The sequence below is a fragment of the Solanum tuberosum genome, unplaced genomic scaffold (genome assembly GCF_000226075.1).
Source record: "Solanum tuberosum cultivar DM 1-3 516 R44 unplaced genomic scaffold, SolTub_3.0 scf00152, whole genome shotgun sequence".
Taxonomy (NCBI): domain Eukaryota; kingdom Viridiplantae; phylum Streptophyta; class Magnoliopsida; order Solanales; family Solanaceae; genus Solanum; species Solanum tuberosum.
In genome coordinates, this window is record NW_006239078.1 from 837,647 (window position 1) to 856,172 (window position 18,526).

At 33.9% G+C, this 18,526-nt stretch overlaps 3 protein-coding genes and 1 non-coding gene across 4 annotated transcripts; 2 read left to right on the top strand and 2 right to left on the bottom strand.

Annotated features, from left to right (window-relative positions):
- Window positions 1-791: 791 nt before the first annotated feature.
- Window positions 792-885, top strand: TRNAY-GUA (transfer RNA tyrosine (anticodon GUA)). The gene is made up of 2 exons: window positions 792-828; window positions 850-885. It is a non-coding gene; the product is annotated as a tRNA-Tyr (tRNA).
- A 4,240-nt stretch (window positions 886-5,125) lies between these two features.
- LOC102595011 (pentatricopeptide repeat-containing protein At4g39952, mitochondrial) lies at window positions 5,126-7,707 on the top strand. Its single transcript, XM_006353166.2, has one exon. The coding sequence runs from the start codon at window positions 5,212-5,214 to the stop codon at window positions 7,495-7,497; it is 2,286 nt and encodes a 761-aa protein (XP_006353228.1). The 5' UTR covers window positions 5,126-5,211; the 3' UTR covers window positions 7,498-7,707.
- A 522-nt stretch (window positions 7,708-8,229) lies between these two features.
- LOC102595340 (protein TIC 20-II, chloroplastic) lies at window positions 8,230-9,035 on the bottom strand. The gene has a single exon (XM_006353167.2). The coding sequence runs from the start codon at window positions 8,989-8,991 to the stop codon at window positions 8,383-8,385; it is 609 nt and encodes a 202-aa protein (XP_006353229.1). The 5' UTR covers window positions 8,992-9,035; the 3' UTR covers window positions 8,230-8,382.
- A 637-nt stretch (window positions 9,036-9,672) lies between these two features.
- On the bottom strand, window positions 9,673-17,243 carry LOC102595670 (membrane-associated protein VIPP1, chloroplastic). Its single transcript, XM_006353168.2, has 11 exons — window positions 16,954-17,243; window positions 15,331-15,455; window positions 15,114-15,224; window positions 14,959-15,023; window positions 14,809-14,890; window positions 13,153-13,227; window positions 12,577-12,647; window positions 12,286-12,368; window positions 11,479-11,543; window positions 10,784-10,858; window positions 9,673-10,117 (listed from the first exon to the last, which is right to left on the bottom strand). The coding sequence occupies exons 1-11, from the start codon at window positions 17,072-17,074 to the stop codon at window positions 9,998-10,000; spliced, it is 993 nt and encodes a 330-aa protein (XP_006353230.1). The 5' UTR covers window positions 17,075-17,243; the 3' UTR covers window positions 9,673-9,997.
- Between the last annotated feature and the right edge of the window lie 1,283 nt (window positions 17,244-18,526).

Here is an 18,526-nt window from a genome sequence, read left to right on the forward strand (position 1 = left end):
TAATGAGAAGGATGCAATGCACATAGATCATGACAACTTGTACTTCTTTGAAGCCAGAACTGGTCGAAGAAACAATATACACTTCAGGACAAAAGGTAGATAAGTCAACAAACATCTTAGAAACAACTTTAAGAAGTTCCTTCCTCAACTTGATATATTTGAAGTTGTAGATGGAAGACAAAATTCATTCTTGGAACTCTCTAAGTAAGACCACCTTACAATATCATCCAGATTCCAATACACAGGCAAGACCAAACAACAAACAAACAAATCCTGATTTTCGTACATCAATATAAGGAAGAAAACAACTATCCAATTGCCACAAATATCTTCAAATACAGATATTCAGATTTTCATATAGCAATATAAGGAAGAAAACCATGATCCAACAGTCACAAAATCTTCTAATACACATTGATCAAAGTCTTGAGTCTGCATTGGCATAGTATTTGGAAAAAAAAAAAAAAAGGAAGAAAAGAGTTTGTAGCAAAGAGATAGATAGACATCAAATCTTGAACTGCAAGCTTTAAGCGAATGAAATGCAGAGTCATACAGAAAAAGTCATGGTGCAAAAGCACACCATGAGGGCAACAAGTATGATTAACAGAACCAGTTGAAACAACTAATAACATTCTTCATGCCAAAATCTAGAATATACATTCTTGGAATCCAGAAGTTTATATCCCTCAAATTCATTTTTTGTGACATGGTGGATGGAGAATATACATTCTTGGAATTTAATAAGATAGATCACTTCATCATATTATTAACTAGGAAGGATTTATATGCAACCGACCTTAGCTCAGTTGGTAGAGCGGAGGACTGTAGTGGGGGTAAAACCTATCAGATATCCTTAGGTCGCTGGTTCGAATCCGGCAGGTCGGATAAAAATGTTTTTTTTTCCGATAATTTTCTTTTGGCAACTTTTTGGGGGAGGGTAGAGTGTGCCCAAACCTTACCCCTACCTTTGAGAAGGTAGAGAGGTTGTTACCGAAAGACTCGGCCAAACAAATAATGAAAAAGAGGCAATAGCAACACAAAAACAACAAGATAATCAAATATCAAGCCAAAACAACAAGTAGTGATAGAAATCTAAAAATAAGCGAAAGAAACGAATATCACTAAACTCTGGGAAAAGGGAACGACTTCTAACTAACCTTATACCCTGATCCTCGACCTCCTCATGAGGTACACATAAGCTTTTTTTATAATAGTAAGCATGAGACTGATTTATAATCCTCAATTCTTCAAGAATACTACTTTCCCCTCCAAGCAAACAAAATAATCACCAATAAATTCAAGACACAACACATAAACTTCCTTTGCTCTAAAACAAAAAAGATTCAATCTTTATACCTAATACTCAACCTGCACAAACACTAGTTAGATAGTCATGTAAACAGAAACAAATTCCAACATAAAAATAAGGATATATAAGTGGGAAATCAAGACTTACATCAATAAAATCATTGAGAAAACAAGAAGGAAGATTCTTGATAGGCTTGTAAAAAGACAATTTCACCAACTCTCTCAACTTTTCAGGACTCTGTGGCAACAAAATTGAAACAGCCTCATCAACACTCTTCACTTGAAACATCCCATTTTCCATATCTTTTTCCTCAAAACAAACACCACAACACACAAGAACCAGTTTCTCCACTACCTCAGGAAACTGAACAGCCATACTATACCCCACAAAACCACCATAACTCAACCCTACAACATCCATTTTCTTAACCCCATAACCCTCCATAGTCCTCATAACACACTCAGCCTGAAAAGATTCAGTTCTTTCTGACCTAGAAGTGTAAGATTCACCAAAAAACAACAAGTCAGGGACATAAAGATTGAATCTTGATGATAAGGGTTTGATGAATTCACTCCATTGCCACATAGCATTAGCTCCAATCCCATGGATGAGGACTAAAGAGGACTTTTTTTCTTTATGGGTTTTGGGTATCCAGCAGTGGATTGTAGTACCATTGCCTAAATCTGTGGTGGAAGATTTTAAACCAGAATTTGAAAAAGAGTATTTGAGGAACCAGTTTCTTGATGCAGTGAAGCTAAAACAGTTGGACTTGGCCATGTACTATTGGGAAACTATGACTTATGAGCTCCATAAACCTATAAAGAATCAAAGAATCATGAGATTTTGCTGGATTCCAATACCTTAATGGACAAAAGAAAGAATTGAGGGGAGAAAAAAAGTGTTTTTTAAGGAATGTATAGTGGGATTTTGATGTTTGTTCTTGTCAGAGTATGCTTTACTAGTTAATTTATTGATTCTTTTTAGAGTATTTTGTTATATATTTCCTTTACTCATTATATTCTTGTCACACACTTGCTTCAAATCTCAATGATTGATGTTTTGAGGGTCCCAATAGGTTAAAAAATAAAATAAAAACTAATTAGCCTTCTTTTGCTATATTTAGTGGTAGGCCGGTGATCGTGGATAAAATGATGATAAATATTAGAGAGAAGTATTGAAAATATTCTGAATTTGATGTAACTATTAGTTTCATCCTCGATTTATTGATAGTCGTATAAATACCTCTATTTGACTAATTAAATATAGATTTGTGCACTCTTATTTGTTACATAACATAGAAAGTGGTCTCAAATTTTTGTAGTAGCATGAATCTCTTAATAAAAAATCGACAAAGTGTTGAAAATAATCCTAAACTTCACGATAATTTAGGGATGTATTTTACTCATGTTGCAGGATTAGGAGTGTATTTAAGTTCAGTTACTCAAATAAAATGATATTTTTAAGGTTGTCAATAATTTAAGGATGAAATTAATAATTTTGAGTTTAGGGATATTTCAGTACTTCTCTTTAAATATTATGCACACAAGAAGCAAGGTTTTTTATTTTAAACTTTATGATGATTAAGATCTATTCATACATACAAATTAATAAAAGTAAATGTATTTATAGTGACTACAAATTTGAACCATTCAAATTCAAAAATCTATTAAGTGCAAACAAATGAAAGCTCAATAAATATAGGGTGATTGATATAGGAAGAAAAACTATTAAATTAGACCAGAATAAATTAAGATAATTTGATTAAATTATTCTTTTCGATAATATTTTCTCAAGGGACATAAAAAAATTATGATAAGTAAATTGGGCATGAAAAAATACTTAGTTTTATTTAATACTCACTCCATCCCGTTTTGATTGTTACTTTAGCTTAAAAGAATTATTCTAAAATAATTATCGCTTTATGAATTTAAGATTAAAATTTAAAAATATTTTCAATCATACTCTTAATATTAAAGACGTAATTCTTTTTAAAACTACTTCATTATCAAAAACCATTTAATAAATAGGATAATAATAACTAATACCTTGTAAAAAAAATTAATGGACATGGAAAGAGTTAAAAAGACAATTAAAATAGGACGGAAGGAGAGACACTTAAATATGGACAAAAAGATAAATTTAAAAGTTGAAATAATTGGTGGGGAAACCATTTTTTTGTTTGGTGGAAAATAATTGCATTTTTTTCACTTGTCCTTATTGAAAATGATATTCTACCTAAACAATAATTGAAAAAATTGAACCACAACAACTTTTCCAAAATGTATTTTCGGAGAAAATGTTTTGTCAACAATTTTGTCAAAACTGAAAATAAATCAATGGATGTGAAATTCCCTTATTTTTATGGTTAGGATTAAAGGTGGACATGTACGATAGATACTATTATAATATTATAACTAAAATTTTAATACCATGATTCTGTATTACAATATTTAATATGTATTTTATTTATCCGATTTGATACGGTATTCAATTTTATAAAAGAAACCTCAAATATTATATAGAAGGTCTGAAGTATAGAGTTATATATATATATATATATATATATATATTATTATTATGATACTAATAAATATACGAATTAGTATTGGTACACAAAAATTTGTTTATGCGATATTGAAACTTTGACTATTCTATCTTGATTTAAATGTTTTATTTATGTAATTACTTAACTAAAAATAATTACTTTTACTTTCTTTTGAATATTTCTATATGTGTAAAATGTTAGTTTGATATAATTGAAACGTTTTTTGAAAATCAAAGTCATAATTCTCTACTATATGAGTTTATGTAAGTCAAACAACATATACAAATTATTGAATTTTTTTTTAAAATATCAAATTAATTTAAAATGATAATAATATAATATTTTTATAAACGAATTAAAATTTCAATATTGTATCATACCAAAAATTCAAAGATTGCAAGGCAACTAAGTTCACAATTTTCAAATTAATCAGTATGTTTTAACTTTCTATAGTAGTAGGGTTTTGAGGGGAATAATGGAACCCCAGTATAGTTAAGATGTGTCACTAAGATTTAATTATAGTTCAGGATATATTTATGCTTTATTCCTAAATTGTTATACGATGAATAATAATAATAATAATAATAATAATAATAATAATAATAATAATAATAATAATAATAATAATAATAATAATAATAATAATAATAATAATAATAATAATAATAATAATAATAATAATAATAATAATAATAATAATAATAATAATAATAATAATAATAATAATAATAATAATAATAATAATAATAATAATAATAATAATAATAATAATAATAATAATAATAATAATAATAATAATAATAATAATAATAATAATAATAATAATAATAATAATAATAATAATAATAATAATAATATATTAATGATAGAGAAAAACAATTTCAAAATAATGATCTACAATATCTCAAATGTTGTGAACTAGTAAATATTTTTTTAGAATTGTTTAAGTTAAACAAAAAAGGGTCAAACCCTGATCAACAAATAAAATTTAATGGAAACTCATTGCTTGAAATTTTAATAGAAAAGATTTAATTTTTCTCTCAAAACTAGGGTTTGATTTGGGAGGATGGATTGATGGTTAGCAAGAATGAGTTAGTGGGAATCTTAGTTGGCGGCCATGTCATTAAAAAATTGGGGTGTTAACTCTTGAGCATATTTATGGTCTCTTGGGATAACAACGAGATATTTTTGATCCCAAAATGTAATGGAGGTATAAGTAATCTATTTCGCATAGTTTAGGAGAAATTTTGACCCTTTTCCGTAAGTTAAATAATAGTCTTAAACCGTTTTTAAAAGTAAAATTCATATTACCCCATTTCCTGTTTTTGCTTCAATTGGCTCATTGTACACTCTCTCCATGTTCAGAACTAAACTTCAAAATCTTCACCATAAAATCAACACATTCCTCTCCATTAATGGCTTTTCTTCAAACCTCAAATCCCTTCTTCAATCCCACGCCTTCATAATCACAACTGGTCATACCCACAACGTGTACATAGCAGCAAAGCTTATCTCTCTTTATGCTTCGAACAATAACCTCATTTCTTCAAGAAAAGTGTTTGATTTCATCAATTTTAAAGACCCTTTTCTTTGGAATTCGATTATCAAAGCTTATTTCTCTAATGGGAAATACACAGAATCGCTTGAGCTTTACTCCAGTATGCGGGGTTCTAATGCTCTGCCTAATCAGTTTACCATACCAATGGTTGTTTCTGCTTGTGCGGAACTTGGGTTGGTTGAAATTGGGATGGGGGTTCATGGGTTGGTGTTAAAATTGAATCTTTTTGATGGTAATAGTGCTGTTGGAGCTTCGTTGGTTTTTATGTACTCGAAATGTGGGGTTATGGAGTATGCGTCTGATGTGTTTGATGAAATTCCTGTGAGAGATGTGGTGTCTTGGACTGCGATTATAAAAGGGTATGTAGAGAATGGACAGAGTGGTAAAGGGTTGGAGTATTTTTGTTTGATGTGTAAGAATGGAGAAGGTGAGGTGAGGCCGAATTTTCGGACGTTGGAGGGTGGATTTCAAGCTTGTGGGAATTTAGGTGCATTGGTAGAAGGTAAGTGTTTTCATGGGTTGGCAATGAAATCTGGTTTTGGTTGTTATCAAGTTGTTCAGTCTTCTGTTTTGTTAATGTACTCGAAATGTGGTTCAGTTGAAGAAACTTATAGTTCGTTTTGTGAGGTTGATGAGAAGGATTTGTTATCCTGGACGGTAGTAATTGGCGTTTATGCAAAATATGGGTGTATAGATGAATGCATTGATATGTTCTTGAAAATGCTGGCTAGTGGGATATCCCCAGATGGGATGGTGATTAGTTGTGTACTTTCTGGTCTAGGTAATGCCGCGATGATTTCTGAAGCTAAGACTTTTCATGGATTCATCTTGAGAAGAAACTATGATGAGGATCACATGGTTAGTAACACATTACTGGCCATGTATTGTAAGCTTAGACTCTTGAATTTGGCAGAAAAGATATTTAATAGAGGGAATGGACAAAACACAGAGGCTTGGAACGTGATGGCGATTGGCTATTGGAAGGACGGATTAGAAGCCAAGTGCATTGATTTATTCAGAGATATGCAATACTTGGGAGTTGAATCTGATGTCAACAGCTTGATATCTGTGATTTCTTCTTGCTCCCGGTTGGAAAAACTTCGTTTAGGTCAATCTCTGCATTGTCATGTTATAAAAAATCTGATGCTTGGAAATGTTTCTGTCTCCAATTCTCTAATAGATATGTATGGAAGAAGCAAGAATCTAACTTTATCGTGGAGAGTCTTCTGTATGATGACTGATAAGGATGTTGTTACGTGGAACACAATGATGACTTCCTCTATTAGTTGTGGAAAAATTGCGGAGGCCTTTGGTCTTTTTGATGAAATGAGAGCAGAAAGTTACAAGCCTAATATTGCAACGCTGGTGATTTTGCTCTCTGCTTCTTCTCAAGTATCTTCCCTGGAGAAAGGAGAGAAAGTTCATCAATACATCAAGGAAGTTGAGTTCGGAAAGAATACTTTGCTTGATACTGCATTGACTGATATGTATGCAAAATGTGGACAGCTAACAAAGTCCAGAGAAATATTTGATTCAATGGAAAAGAAAGATATCGTTTCTTGGAACGTACTGATCTCAGGCTATGCTATGTATGGAGAAGCAAATTATGCTATAGAAATGTTCAAAAAAATGGAACAGACGAAAATTAAGCCAAATGAACTGACTTTTCTTGCTGTGCTCTCTGCGTGTGCTCATGCAGGGCTGGTTGAAGAAGGAAAGACCATATTTAGAAGAATGAAAGATTCTTCCTTGCTGCCCACACTGAAGCACTATTCTTGTATGGTTGATCTTCTTGGTCGTTCTGGTAATTTGGATGACGCTGAAACTTTGGTTTTGTCCATGCCAATTGCTCGAGATGCAGCTATTTGGGGTTCTTTACTAAGTTCTTGTAAACTTCACAGTCAGGTTGAGAAGGGTATAAGAATTGCAAAACATGCTATTGAATCTGACCCGGAAAATGATGGGTACTATATAGCAATCTCAGACCTATATAGTTCTGTAGGAATGTGGGAAGAGGTAGAAATTGTGCGGAAAATAATGAAGGACAGGAAAGTGAGGAAAGAAGTTGGCTGGAGTACAGTATAAATCTATTTCTTGGGAGTCTTTAGCAACTCAAGTTATGGTAGTATTAATGTGATGAAGATTTGGTGCGACTAAAGGTTTTACACTTGCAAGAGTTGTTCAATTAGTGCCATTTTTCTGCTCCATAATTTGCTTCACTTGCTGAGAAACAATGGCTGATCTATGGTTGCAATTGCATTGCGAGCCTATCATTTTTCTGGCTGATGATAGTAATCTGGTTTTGGCTTTGCATGATGAACAAATTGTAGTTTTCTCATCCTTTGAAGTTCAACCCTTCAACAATGTATCTTACAACAACAAAAACAACATAACCAGTGTAATCCCACAAGTGGGGTTTGGAGAGGGTAGAGTGTATGTAGTAGACCTTACCCTCCTATCTTGGAAGGTAGAAAGATTGTTTTCGATAAACCTGTGTATCTTGCATACGAGAAAGGAGAAACTTTATGTTCTCCGTCACTAGATACATTGGACACCACCAAATGTAAATATGATTGCACAGTCCAGGACAGCAGTACTGTACTTATACCAGACAATTTTGAGTTTTGAAGCTTTATTTTTTCACTTTCTCATAGGCAAGTTAATTTTGAGTTTTGAAGTTATATGAGGAAATTGATGTATGTCTTATGAAATAAGTAACTAATACATGCATTATCTTAACCAACTATCAAACCAACTATCAAACGACCCCTTACTTCTCAAGTGTTAGAACTTTACGAGCCCTTCAATTGCATCCCATAATAAAATCTCTCTTCGATAAACATCTCATCGCGATTCGATTTAAAACATCACACATAAAATTACAATTCCATGCAACAAAAACCTTCCTTTCATTACCAAAAATAAAATAAAAATCACAAAACAACAACATATCAAAAAAAAAAAAAAAAACTACATTTGCCTATTAGCAGCTTCAGTAACAAAAGGTAAATAAGGAGTTTTTCCAAGTATAGAAGAAACAAGCCCATAAACAAAACAGCCCACAACAAACACAAAAAGCCCATTATGCATCCAAACCGTAAATTTCAGCCCAATACCCGATTGACCCGGTGAAAATATCCTCTGAATCAACATCGGAAGCACCAGTAGAACGTCGAGCACCACCGCTTGCAGGGCGTTGAACCGGGGGTACTTGTTCAGATTCTCATTCCGAGCAATACCTAAGTAGAGAGCAAAGAAAGTGACGAAGCTAGCGTAAGGGAGAGAGCGGTAGAGTGATAGAAGTGGGAGAATTGGTTGAAATGGAAGAGCTAGGGCTGGGAATTGAGCGAAAAGGAAACGGCCGTATTGAAGGCCGTTGAAGAAGGGGAGAAAGTAAGCGACGGCGGAGATAAGGCGGTCGGTGGCGGGGATTGGGTTGTAAGAGGCGGAGATGGAAGTGGGTTTGGTATGGATACGGGTTCGGGTTTGAATACGGGTTTGGAGGAAATTGAGGTTGAGAGGGTGGGGGAGAAGACGAGGGGTAGTGGGAGTGAAACGGAGAAGAGGAATGGAAGCCATTTTTAGGGGAAATGTGAGGTTTTTGGTGTTTATAAAGATGGATTTTTGTTGTTTGAGGTACAAGTTGTAATGCGTAAGGTACGTTTATATAATGCATTATTTGATGGAAAAAAATAAAAAATGAAACAAAATAATTCGTTGCCGGGACTTGAACCCGGGTCTCTTAAGCTGTAATTTTCAAGATTGGTCGTTATGTGTCGCCACCTCTCACCTATCCTATAGGTTCGATTAAAATTGTGAAGTTCTAGATTTGTCAATTAGTCGTTATGTGTTGCCACCTCTCATCTATCATGTACATTCAATTAAAGTTGTCGTTGTGAAGTTCAGGATTAATCAATTGGTTGTTGTGCCACCTCTCACTTATCGTACACATTCGATTAACGTTGTCTCTGTGAAGTTATAGTTGAGGTACATAGGGTCTTACCGTCTATCTGTTTGGTACACCGCATTTTTACAGAGAATTCAGTTTCACTGAGTCCAGGTCAGAGAGAGAGGGACCATCGCTACATTATTCCGAGCAAGTCGCTATTTATGAGACAAAAATAGGATTTGAGGAGGGTGGTGTATACACAATCTTGCCCCTACCTTGTGAAGGTAGAGATGTTGTTTCTAATAGACTCTCGCTCACTGAAAAGCACCGAGTTTGAAGCATGTTGTGGAGAATAACATGTGAAAAAACAATTTTCACAAAATGAGAGCAAAACCAACATTGTGGAATTTCCAAATCTACAATGTAACTTGAAGTGACTGTTCTCACATGAAAACATTTGGGTGACAGTATACAAAACTGAAGTCAGGACTAGCTTGCACTATATTGCCATAATGTAGGTCAGTAATTTGAAAGAAGATATATCAACATATCGCAATATATTTTCCCCAGTTTCACTTCCTATTTCGCTGGCCTTCATCGATGAGGCAACTTCTCGGAAAAGCCAAAAGCCACATTCTTTGAGTAACAGATGCCTAAAGGAAGACAATTTGTAGTGTGAAAGATCGACTGTGATCTCTAGAAGTCATTTGCCCGCCTCCTTAACTCGTTCAATTCTTTTTCAATCTCTGAATCTTGAAATTGTAATGGCGAGCTTGATCTGGCAACTGGTGTTCTCCCCGGTGGAAGATCTCCTTTCTGCTTAGTCAATAAAAGGAAAACATTAAACCAAAATACCTCAGCTCTAGTCTTGGAGGTTTATAAGGAAATGCTACATCAACAATGAAGCAGATTATGTTTTTTTCCTGATAGATGAGAAAATCTCCCAAGGGCCAATTGGGGCACGGTTTGAAACTCGTGACGTGCTCATAACCCACACATGCTACACTCTTACAACTAGACCAAAGTCTGAGGGCACAATAGAGCAAATTATGCATCCTCAAGTAACTCCCTCACCTTCCCAAGTCGCCCACATATGCACACTAGTTCTGCTTTTACGGATAATACAATTTCATGGCTAGACAATTAACTTAGCCAGAAGTGTGTATAATGGAGAGAAACAACTCATACTTCGTCTCATCTATTTACCATATGTAGTTTGATTTATTAAAATTTGACATCACCTTATAACAATATCAGGGAGACAAAAGGAAAATAGCTTGCCAACATTCATGATTATTTTCTTATATCCTAGAAATTTTGCTGCTTGGTATGGTTAGCATACTTGGCCAAGCATAGCTCAATCTAGAGGGAAAGATTAGTCTGTACTCTAGGTGCCCATACTTCCATTAATTCGTGCTTTTAACAATGAAGACACATCTGAAACATTCATAACCATATATGGATAGATCGAGTACAAAATACCTTTGCGCTTCCAGACAATTCCTTTTTTAAACTGGCAAGATCATCATCAACAGAAGAGGTCTCCAGCAACGCAAACTGTTAAAAGCAGAATGATCATTTAGGATAAAAAAAAATACAATCCCCTAAGAAGCACTAAATTCTCCCACAAAGGCTTTGCATAATGGAAGTCAAAACTTTGTTTGCAGCACAAGCATGTTGTCCTTTTGTGGTGTTTTGTGCTCACAAGAAATGAGTACCGAAACAAAAAATATTTTCACCAATTATGTATGTTGTGAATACGCAAAGTGAGACTAGTTACATTTTGGATCACTTTCCATTTTCACAATAATAAGAAAAAGCACAAGAAGTTAGCCACATTTCCAAATAAAAATGATCAAGAAAGACAAAAGTAAGAACAAAATACAAATAAAGGAGAGAGCGATGAAAAAAGGAGACACCAAATATTACCATTGCTTCAGGTTTCAATAAACATTGGCAAAGAGGAAAATAAGAGGTAATGGATAGTAACAAAACCAGGAAATTTGAAAACTTGCATATTACAGTGTAAGATAGAGAGTTAGAGACACCAAAGAGGAGAGGGAAAAAAAGTTTTTCAGGTCTATTCAAAGAAAGCAACTCTTGGACTAGTACAAAGAGAGAATTACCAAGAGCACATGACCTAAAAGAAGGCAATGCAATTGAGAAACACTAATTACCTTTCCTTCAAGCTCATCACTGGTTAACTGGTTGAGAGCATCAGCTTGAGACTCCATCGTCAAAACTATGGAAAATTGAGAAAAAGTAAGACAATCATTTTAATCAACCACAACTATTTTAGCGCGTGACTAGGGTAGGTGATTCCATAGTTTCAGCGGAACTATATCCAGGATAATCAATTCTTATTTTCAACACTAAAGGTGCATTCAAGGGTGGGAGGAGAATTATTCTATGACAAGAACATTGTCTAAATAGCTGCACAAAAATATGTTGGCTTTACAACAAAAGCACTACTCTTACCAACGTCCTTTTGCACACTTCAATTAATTATTTTCAAAAAAAGTTGCTGACATTGAACATGTGTTTATCTTTCTTTTATAAGCAATGACAGCTGGACTCAACAAACTGTAATAAATAGCAGAGTTCATGCCCACGGCTGAGCTCCTCCTGGATTCTAGCCAACCTTGTGAGATTTTGTTGTCTCAGAAGACATCATTTCATATAATATACATCTAGAGTATCAAACATGAGAGACCAAGGTGAAGATGTTAAAAAAGAAATAAATCATTTGAATCAGTAATTTGACAGTTCTATAAAGGTAACATTTTTGTAGTTGATAGAAGGAAAATGCTGTGACAGGATAAGCATTCAGTCTTATTGTTTGTACATATATGCGGCCAAAAATTCAACCTCTTACAGGTATTACTACAAGACAAGAAAATTTTAAAGTAGAAGCAAAGTAAGCATCTGAAATTGGAAGCAAAAGAAGAAAACATGGAAAGATAAGGTGGAATGTCTGTCAGAACCTTTTTCTTCCATTCTTTCAAAGGCTGAGAGAGCGCTGCTTGTATTTACATTTCCCAACATCTCGCTTACTTTGGTCGCCGTCCTAGATGATAAACCTCATAGTCATTTTCTTGAAACGAGATTAATGAAGTGTGGCAATTTTATGAGCCACATATATTTTCATATTGATGCGATAATTTTATTGATAAGTTGGGGGAAATGCCCCTTACAAGAGGTATAACCAAAAGTGTGAGTCCTGGATATTTGTAATTCAGGATAAATATGAAATGATGAGAAGGAATGTAACTGACTTTGCTGACTGAGCACGTGCTTTCAGAGTATCCTTCTTTGATTTTGCTTCCTGTATCTTGCTCTCCAAAAGCTGCCAGATGAGAGATGACAATAGTCAAAGACAAAAGGTTCCAATTCATTTTTAACATAAAGTGCAACACCCAGATTTTGGTAAAATTTGTTCCTAGATGGAACTTACAATAAATATCCCCAAAAATTACTCAGATTAAAGACCAAACTTCTCAATTTTGTTTATGACCGAGAAATCCATTTGGGGCCAACCCTTAGAACCAATTGCAGACCTCAAATCTCGGGGATATTGGCCTCCTCCCGCTCCCTTCTCACATAAATACTAGATTTAGTTCGCATGGCCCAAGTCTCGAACCTGTGACCTAAGTCACAAGTCCCCCAACCTTTGCCACTTGAACTAAGCCCTGGGACTTAAAGAACAAACTTTTATCAAGGGAAAAAACATGTCTATGTACTCGCAAATCATAAAATGAGCAATCAAAGCATCATATTCTCCTTAGTTTTTTGGTAAAGAAGCTGTGCTCCAGAATAATAAGCAGATAAAAAAGAAAAGGTTAGGAACACACCCGTGTATTGCTGACTAGATTGTCAACCACAGACTTCTGCTGATCAAGTTGAGTCTTTAAGGCATTTGCATTATCCTGCACAATTCAAACTTGAGTGGATGCAAACCCAACATATAATAGCCATGATGTTCATTTCACTTCATTATCCTCTTAAGCAGACACTCTATAAACCAATCAAGAAAATGATAAGTGTGTGGCATTCTTGGTATAAAGATCCTCAAGTTCAAATTCTGGACGAGCTTTTTCAACCCACCCCACCCTTCTTCCCTTATTCAAATATTTCTTTCTTTTCTTGGGAGACATGAAAGGTGCTGCTAAAGCATACTAGTCTTTTACTAAGTCATCCACTTTGGCATATCAAGCTCAAAGAAGTAATCTACTGAGATATGGAGGAGAGAAGGACACCATGAGACTCTTCAATATGTAAGTTAACCCATCTTCCGTGTTACATAATTAGATTAAGAAGTCGTGCAACCCAATTATAACTAAATTGTATCACTTCTCAAATTCCACTGAAATCAGCAATACCTAGTTTTGTGGTTGTGTTCATATTGCAATTATACATTAGACACAACACTCTGAAAATTTTTATGTCTGTTCTTGGTATTGCAATTATACACTTGAGAACAATGTAATGAACCAAACAATATCAATCAAGAATCCTTATTTCTATTAAGACATGAAATTTTGCCAATTCAAGAAATAATAATGCAAAAAACTAGACATACAAATGTGCATATGTTTGGAGGTCACTAGATAAATACGATGTCACTGTTGCTCTTCTTTCCCGTTATGAAAAATTGAACAACTTTCTTTTGTTATTTATAGTAGTGTTCGAGCCAACTTGCACACACCTCGACTATTCTAGCAAGTACCGGCTATCTCCCGCCAGCACAATTACCGGTTAACTCTATGCACTAACGATTAAGAAAATAAGAAAAAACACCTAGTCTGTTGTCTTTACTGGGGTTTGAACCTTGGTTTCCAAAGTTTGCACCCACTTCATCGACCTCCACACCCTTGGGTGTTGACGGACTTTATATTATATGTGAAATTTTAAATAAAGGGATGTTGAGGATGTTACATCCCCTAGACTATTCCACCATATCCAGCAAATAGATGTGCTATTACATCACAAATAAGCTAATGTTAGTTCCACCAGAGGTTAGTTAGATTGAGTTGTCTTATCTTAATTCTTGTTGTAGAGGAACTTCCAATTTCTTGATGCACTTTACTATTTCTCAATCCAATCAGCTTCATAAGATTTATCTTCTGAGATTTTCACCCATGCAGCAATAACTTTCTCTCTGATTGATTGGGAGAAGGTCAGGTGATAGATTCTTAGACTAGATTTAAGGGATAATAATAAAGTTCGAAAAGTAATTCAAGTCCTTCCTAACCAGCAAATGCACAAGTCATGTCACTCAAGAATGTAACTCATCAAACTGAATCTAACTCCTTGGTTTTATCTGCTCTTTTCTTATAAGAGATCGAGGACATCTAAATACAACAATGAAATATCAAAAGAAAGAGCTCAATATAGAATTCCAGCAACCTGAATGATGAGATAACTTCCTATTCCACGACAACTCCATTTTAAACATTATACATAAATAAATGAACTCTAGCAAATTTGCCAACAGAAAATTGCCTTACAGCATAAGATTTTCTTCTTTTGAGAGCTTCACGAGCAAGGTCCTCATCCCCCTTTCCAAGAGCAAGCTGGGCTCTACGATACCTAGGATTGAAGTAAAATTAAACCACAACTAATACATACAGAACCAATTAAGCTTCCTTAGCACTTACCAATCTTCAGAAGCTTGTTGTGCAGCTTTATACTTATTTTCCAATTGCTTTTGTGAAGCCAAGACCTTCAGAGAAAAGAAAAACATCAAACTTTTTTCCACTTCCTTAACTATGATATCTCAATCACCATAAAACGCAACTTGCTAAGGGCATACTTGTGCTGTAGCTTGTCGCAGCTTAATCAAATCATTATTCATTTCCAGGACAGTCTGTTCCAAGATCTTCTCTGGGTCTTCGAAGGTACTTATAAGTGCATTTGCATATGACTAAATAACACATAGAAGAGAAAATAACATCTGAGTTTAGAGCGAGCGATAGGAGACTGAATGTAGGGGTACATGATCGAATGACAAACAACAAAGACCAGATAACCTTGACAACTCTAGCAAACCGATCAAATAGATTCATACGAGCTCCAAGGGCACCCCCACCATGACTGTTACACCTGGATCTATTAGAATGAGTAAGCTGTAGCCCAGCAAGTTTTACAACTCCCACTGCAAGTAAATAGAATTTGTCAGCAAATTAATGCTTGGGAAGGGGCGGGAAAAGGATGGGAAGACCGAGGAGAGAAAGATGGGAGGGGAGATTTTTTTTCCAGCAGAGTAATGAAAGAAGATTTAACTGAGGATGAACCTGCTAGTTTACTAGCAAACTTTGATATTTGACTATTTAATATTTCATTTGTGTACTGATTGATCACACTTAATATGTAAAGCTAATTTCATCTAATCTAAAGGTTAATATAGGGAGTGGAAGGTTGGGTCAGTAGGATGAGTTGGCATTGAGATAGTGCATCCCATAGTTCTTTCTTTAATGAAAACATTGTACCCGGGATGATTCATCTTGAGACTTTTTCTTTTTTATAACCGTGGTGTTTGGATCAGCTCGCGCGCACCTCGACTAATTCCACAAGGTACCTGCTACCTCCCACCACCACATATATTGGGTAACTTTCACTTGGTGTAAAACATCCCAAACGCCATTGAGTAGTTGAAAGATTTCCTTTTAAGTCTCAAATTTATCAATGCCTAAACTTGCGTTTGTGGCTTAGGTAACAGGGTCAAGCCCCACACCACGCAAAGCGAAGCCTGGTATTTAAGTGGAGAAGGGTAGAGGGGTGGGGACATTATCCACTGAGTTTAGAAGGTTGTGATTGGTCCAAAGGGAGGGTCACAGACGGATTTCTCGGTTATCAAAAAAAATAAAAATAAAAATAACTTCATAAGCCCCCAAGGACCTATATCTATATCTACACCATCCTAGTGAAAGATGAAAAATACATTCAGTCGCATTCAAACACAAACTTTAACATTGATAAATTTCATTGTACTATCCATTTTGGCGAAGTGAAAAACCAACCACGAGTGAAGATCAATGCACAAGTCTTACCTACGAGAGAAAGTTTCAAGTATTTTGGATCCATAATTCAAGGAGATGGAAATATTGATGGTGATATCGCACATCGTATTGGACGGGGGTAGATAAAACAGAGGCTCGCCTCCGGTACTGTGCTATAAGAACGTGTCGCCAAGGCTTAAAGGTATGTTCTAGAGAGCGCTGGTTAGACAAACTTTATCTACCACAAGTCATTACAATGGGTGTGTTGTTGTAACACATTATAAAACAGAACAATATTGAAGTGTTTCAAGAAGCTCCTAAACAGTCTACATCTTATAACTGGTTCACAAATACTAATCAAACAAACATTAAAAAAAGTAAAGATACAAAACAAACTATAAAGGCTGCATCTTTACACAAACTGAATTGATAAATCCCACAGTTTGAGATCAGAAACTAAAAATCAGAAAAATCCACAGTAACCAAAAGCTTAAAAACATAAAAGGGCATCACAGAAACAATAAACACAAAAGATTAAGATAACCCCAGTCAAGAATTAAACAGAAAGCTCAGAAATTTTCAAAGATTAAATCACATACAAAGCAAATCAAGAAAACCCAATTTCAGTAATTTCAAAATAAACTGAAACATTACCTCCTTGACCAAAGAAAGAAGCTCTAAAAGGCATCACCTTTACAACAACAACCCTATTACAAGATGAAATTGAAGGTGCTGAAGCCATAGTTATCCCTGTTATAGGTGTTCTTACTGCCATTTCAGCCAAATGGGTACCCAAAAATTCAACTTTTTGTATATACAAAACCAAGAAAATCAATTACTTTGCTAAGTTTTCTTTTTTCTGATTTGGGTTTCTCTTCTTGTTTGTGGTTCCAGGTGAAAGTTCGCAAAACGCCCAAACACTTCTCTTCGTTGTTTGGATAGTATTTTTATTTTTTTTCAAAATAATACATTTTTTTCTTAGGTTTATTTATTTAATTTAATTTTTAAAAAATGATTATATTTATTCCTTAACTATGTCTAAAATTATGGAACTTTACTCTTTGTTGGACTTATGATTTCATATTATCATGTTGTTAGCAAGAGTAAGGTATTAGTGCATTAAACTCTCGTTATTTATGGAGTTTGAGAAAAATTGAACTATAAGGCTATGTCGTAGGATAATTTTATTTCGGAGTCGTTTGCTTTGAGGTATAAGATATAGTGATAATTTCAAAAATAGGTAATTATGTGTTTGATTGAAGGTATTAAATAGTTACGTGGTTATTTATCTCATCATTTATATTATAGTGATAAAATAAGTTATCTTATATATATGATGAATAACTTATTTCGAAATAACTTAATAAATCATACTAGATATGTTATTATAAGAGGTGATTGTTAGAAAGAGATTTATTTTGTCATGGAATTCTAATTGAATTTTAGTACCAAAATGACATTACATTTTCTAATTGAATGGTATGTGTTAAAGATATATATAATACTAAGTACTAAGTAGGGGTTTGATCATAAAATTTCAAATTTTAATTTAAAATTAACGTTTAATTATAAATTCTGCATAATTATTTTTACTTAAATTTTAAATCTCCACTTTTTAAAAAAAAAAATGAATTTCAAATTTCAAATTATGATTTCAAGTTTTCTCAATTGTAAAACTTGGCCTATATTAAATTTATAATAAAATAAAAAAGATTCACCACTTATAATTTAATTTTTGCAACAAAAAAAGGACCCGTGTTCGACGTAAAGATTTTATATATTATATATATAGAAAAATATGCTAGTTATTCCTATTGCTAATTTTTTTAATCAACAGATCTTTATAGGATAATGTATAATTAAAAATTTGTAACAAAACGTAATCGCAAACATTCATTTATACAAAAAAAAATATGGAGATGTGTATTTTATTAATTAATGTGGTCCGTAGAAATACATATCAATATCTTTGCTCAATTGATAGGGATTATATGAGAGTTGGGAAGTTTTGATAAAATTCAAAAATTATGAATTTTCATATTTATGATTATTTTTTTAAAAAGAAATTCAAATTATATTTCCAACTAAAATTTTATTTTCAAATCCACCTAATTTCAAATAACGATTTCAACTCGAAAATTAAAAACCTTTCAAAGACCTTTACCATGGCTTCAATACTTTGCTTGTTAGTCAGGTTTATTAAAATCCAAAGACATGGCTAATGTCA

What these genes read in the sequence shown, in the direction of transcription:
- LOC102595670 (XM_006353168.2), bottom strand. Translation starts at nt 17,074, where the DNA reads ATGGCAGTAAGAACACCTATAACAGGGATAACTATGGCTTCAGCACCT. An exon ending in TTCTTTCTTTGGTCAAGGAG is followed by an intron (nt 15,456 to 16,953) that starts GTAATGTTTCAG and finishes ATTTACTTGCAG; the next exon opens with TGGGAGTTGTAAAACTTGCT. An exon ending in GGTTTGCTAGAGTTGTCAAG is followed by an intron (nt 15,225 to 15,330) that starts GTTATCTGGTCT and finishes TGTGTTATTTAG; the next exon opens with TCATATGCAAATGCACTTAT.
- LOC102595011 (XM_006353166.2), top strand. Translation starts at nt 5,212, where the DNA reads ATGTTCAGAACTAAACTTCAAAATCTTCACCATAAAATCAACACATTC.
- LOC102595340 (XM_006353167.2), bottom strand. Translation starts at nt 8,991, where the DNA reads ATGGCTTCCATTCCTCTTCTCCGTTTCACTCCCACTACCCCTCGTCTT.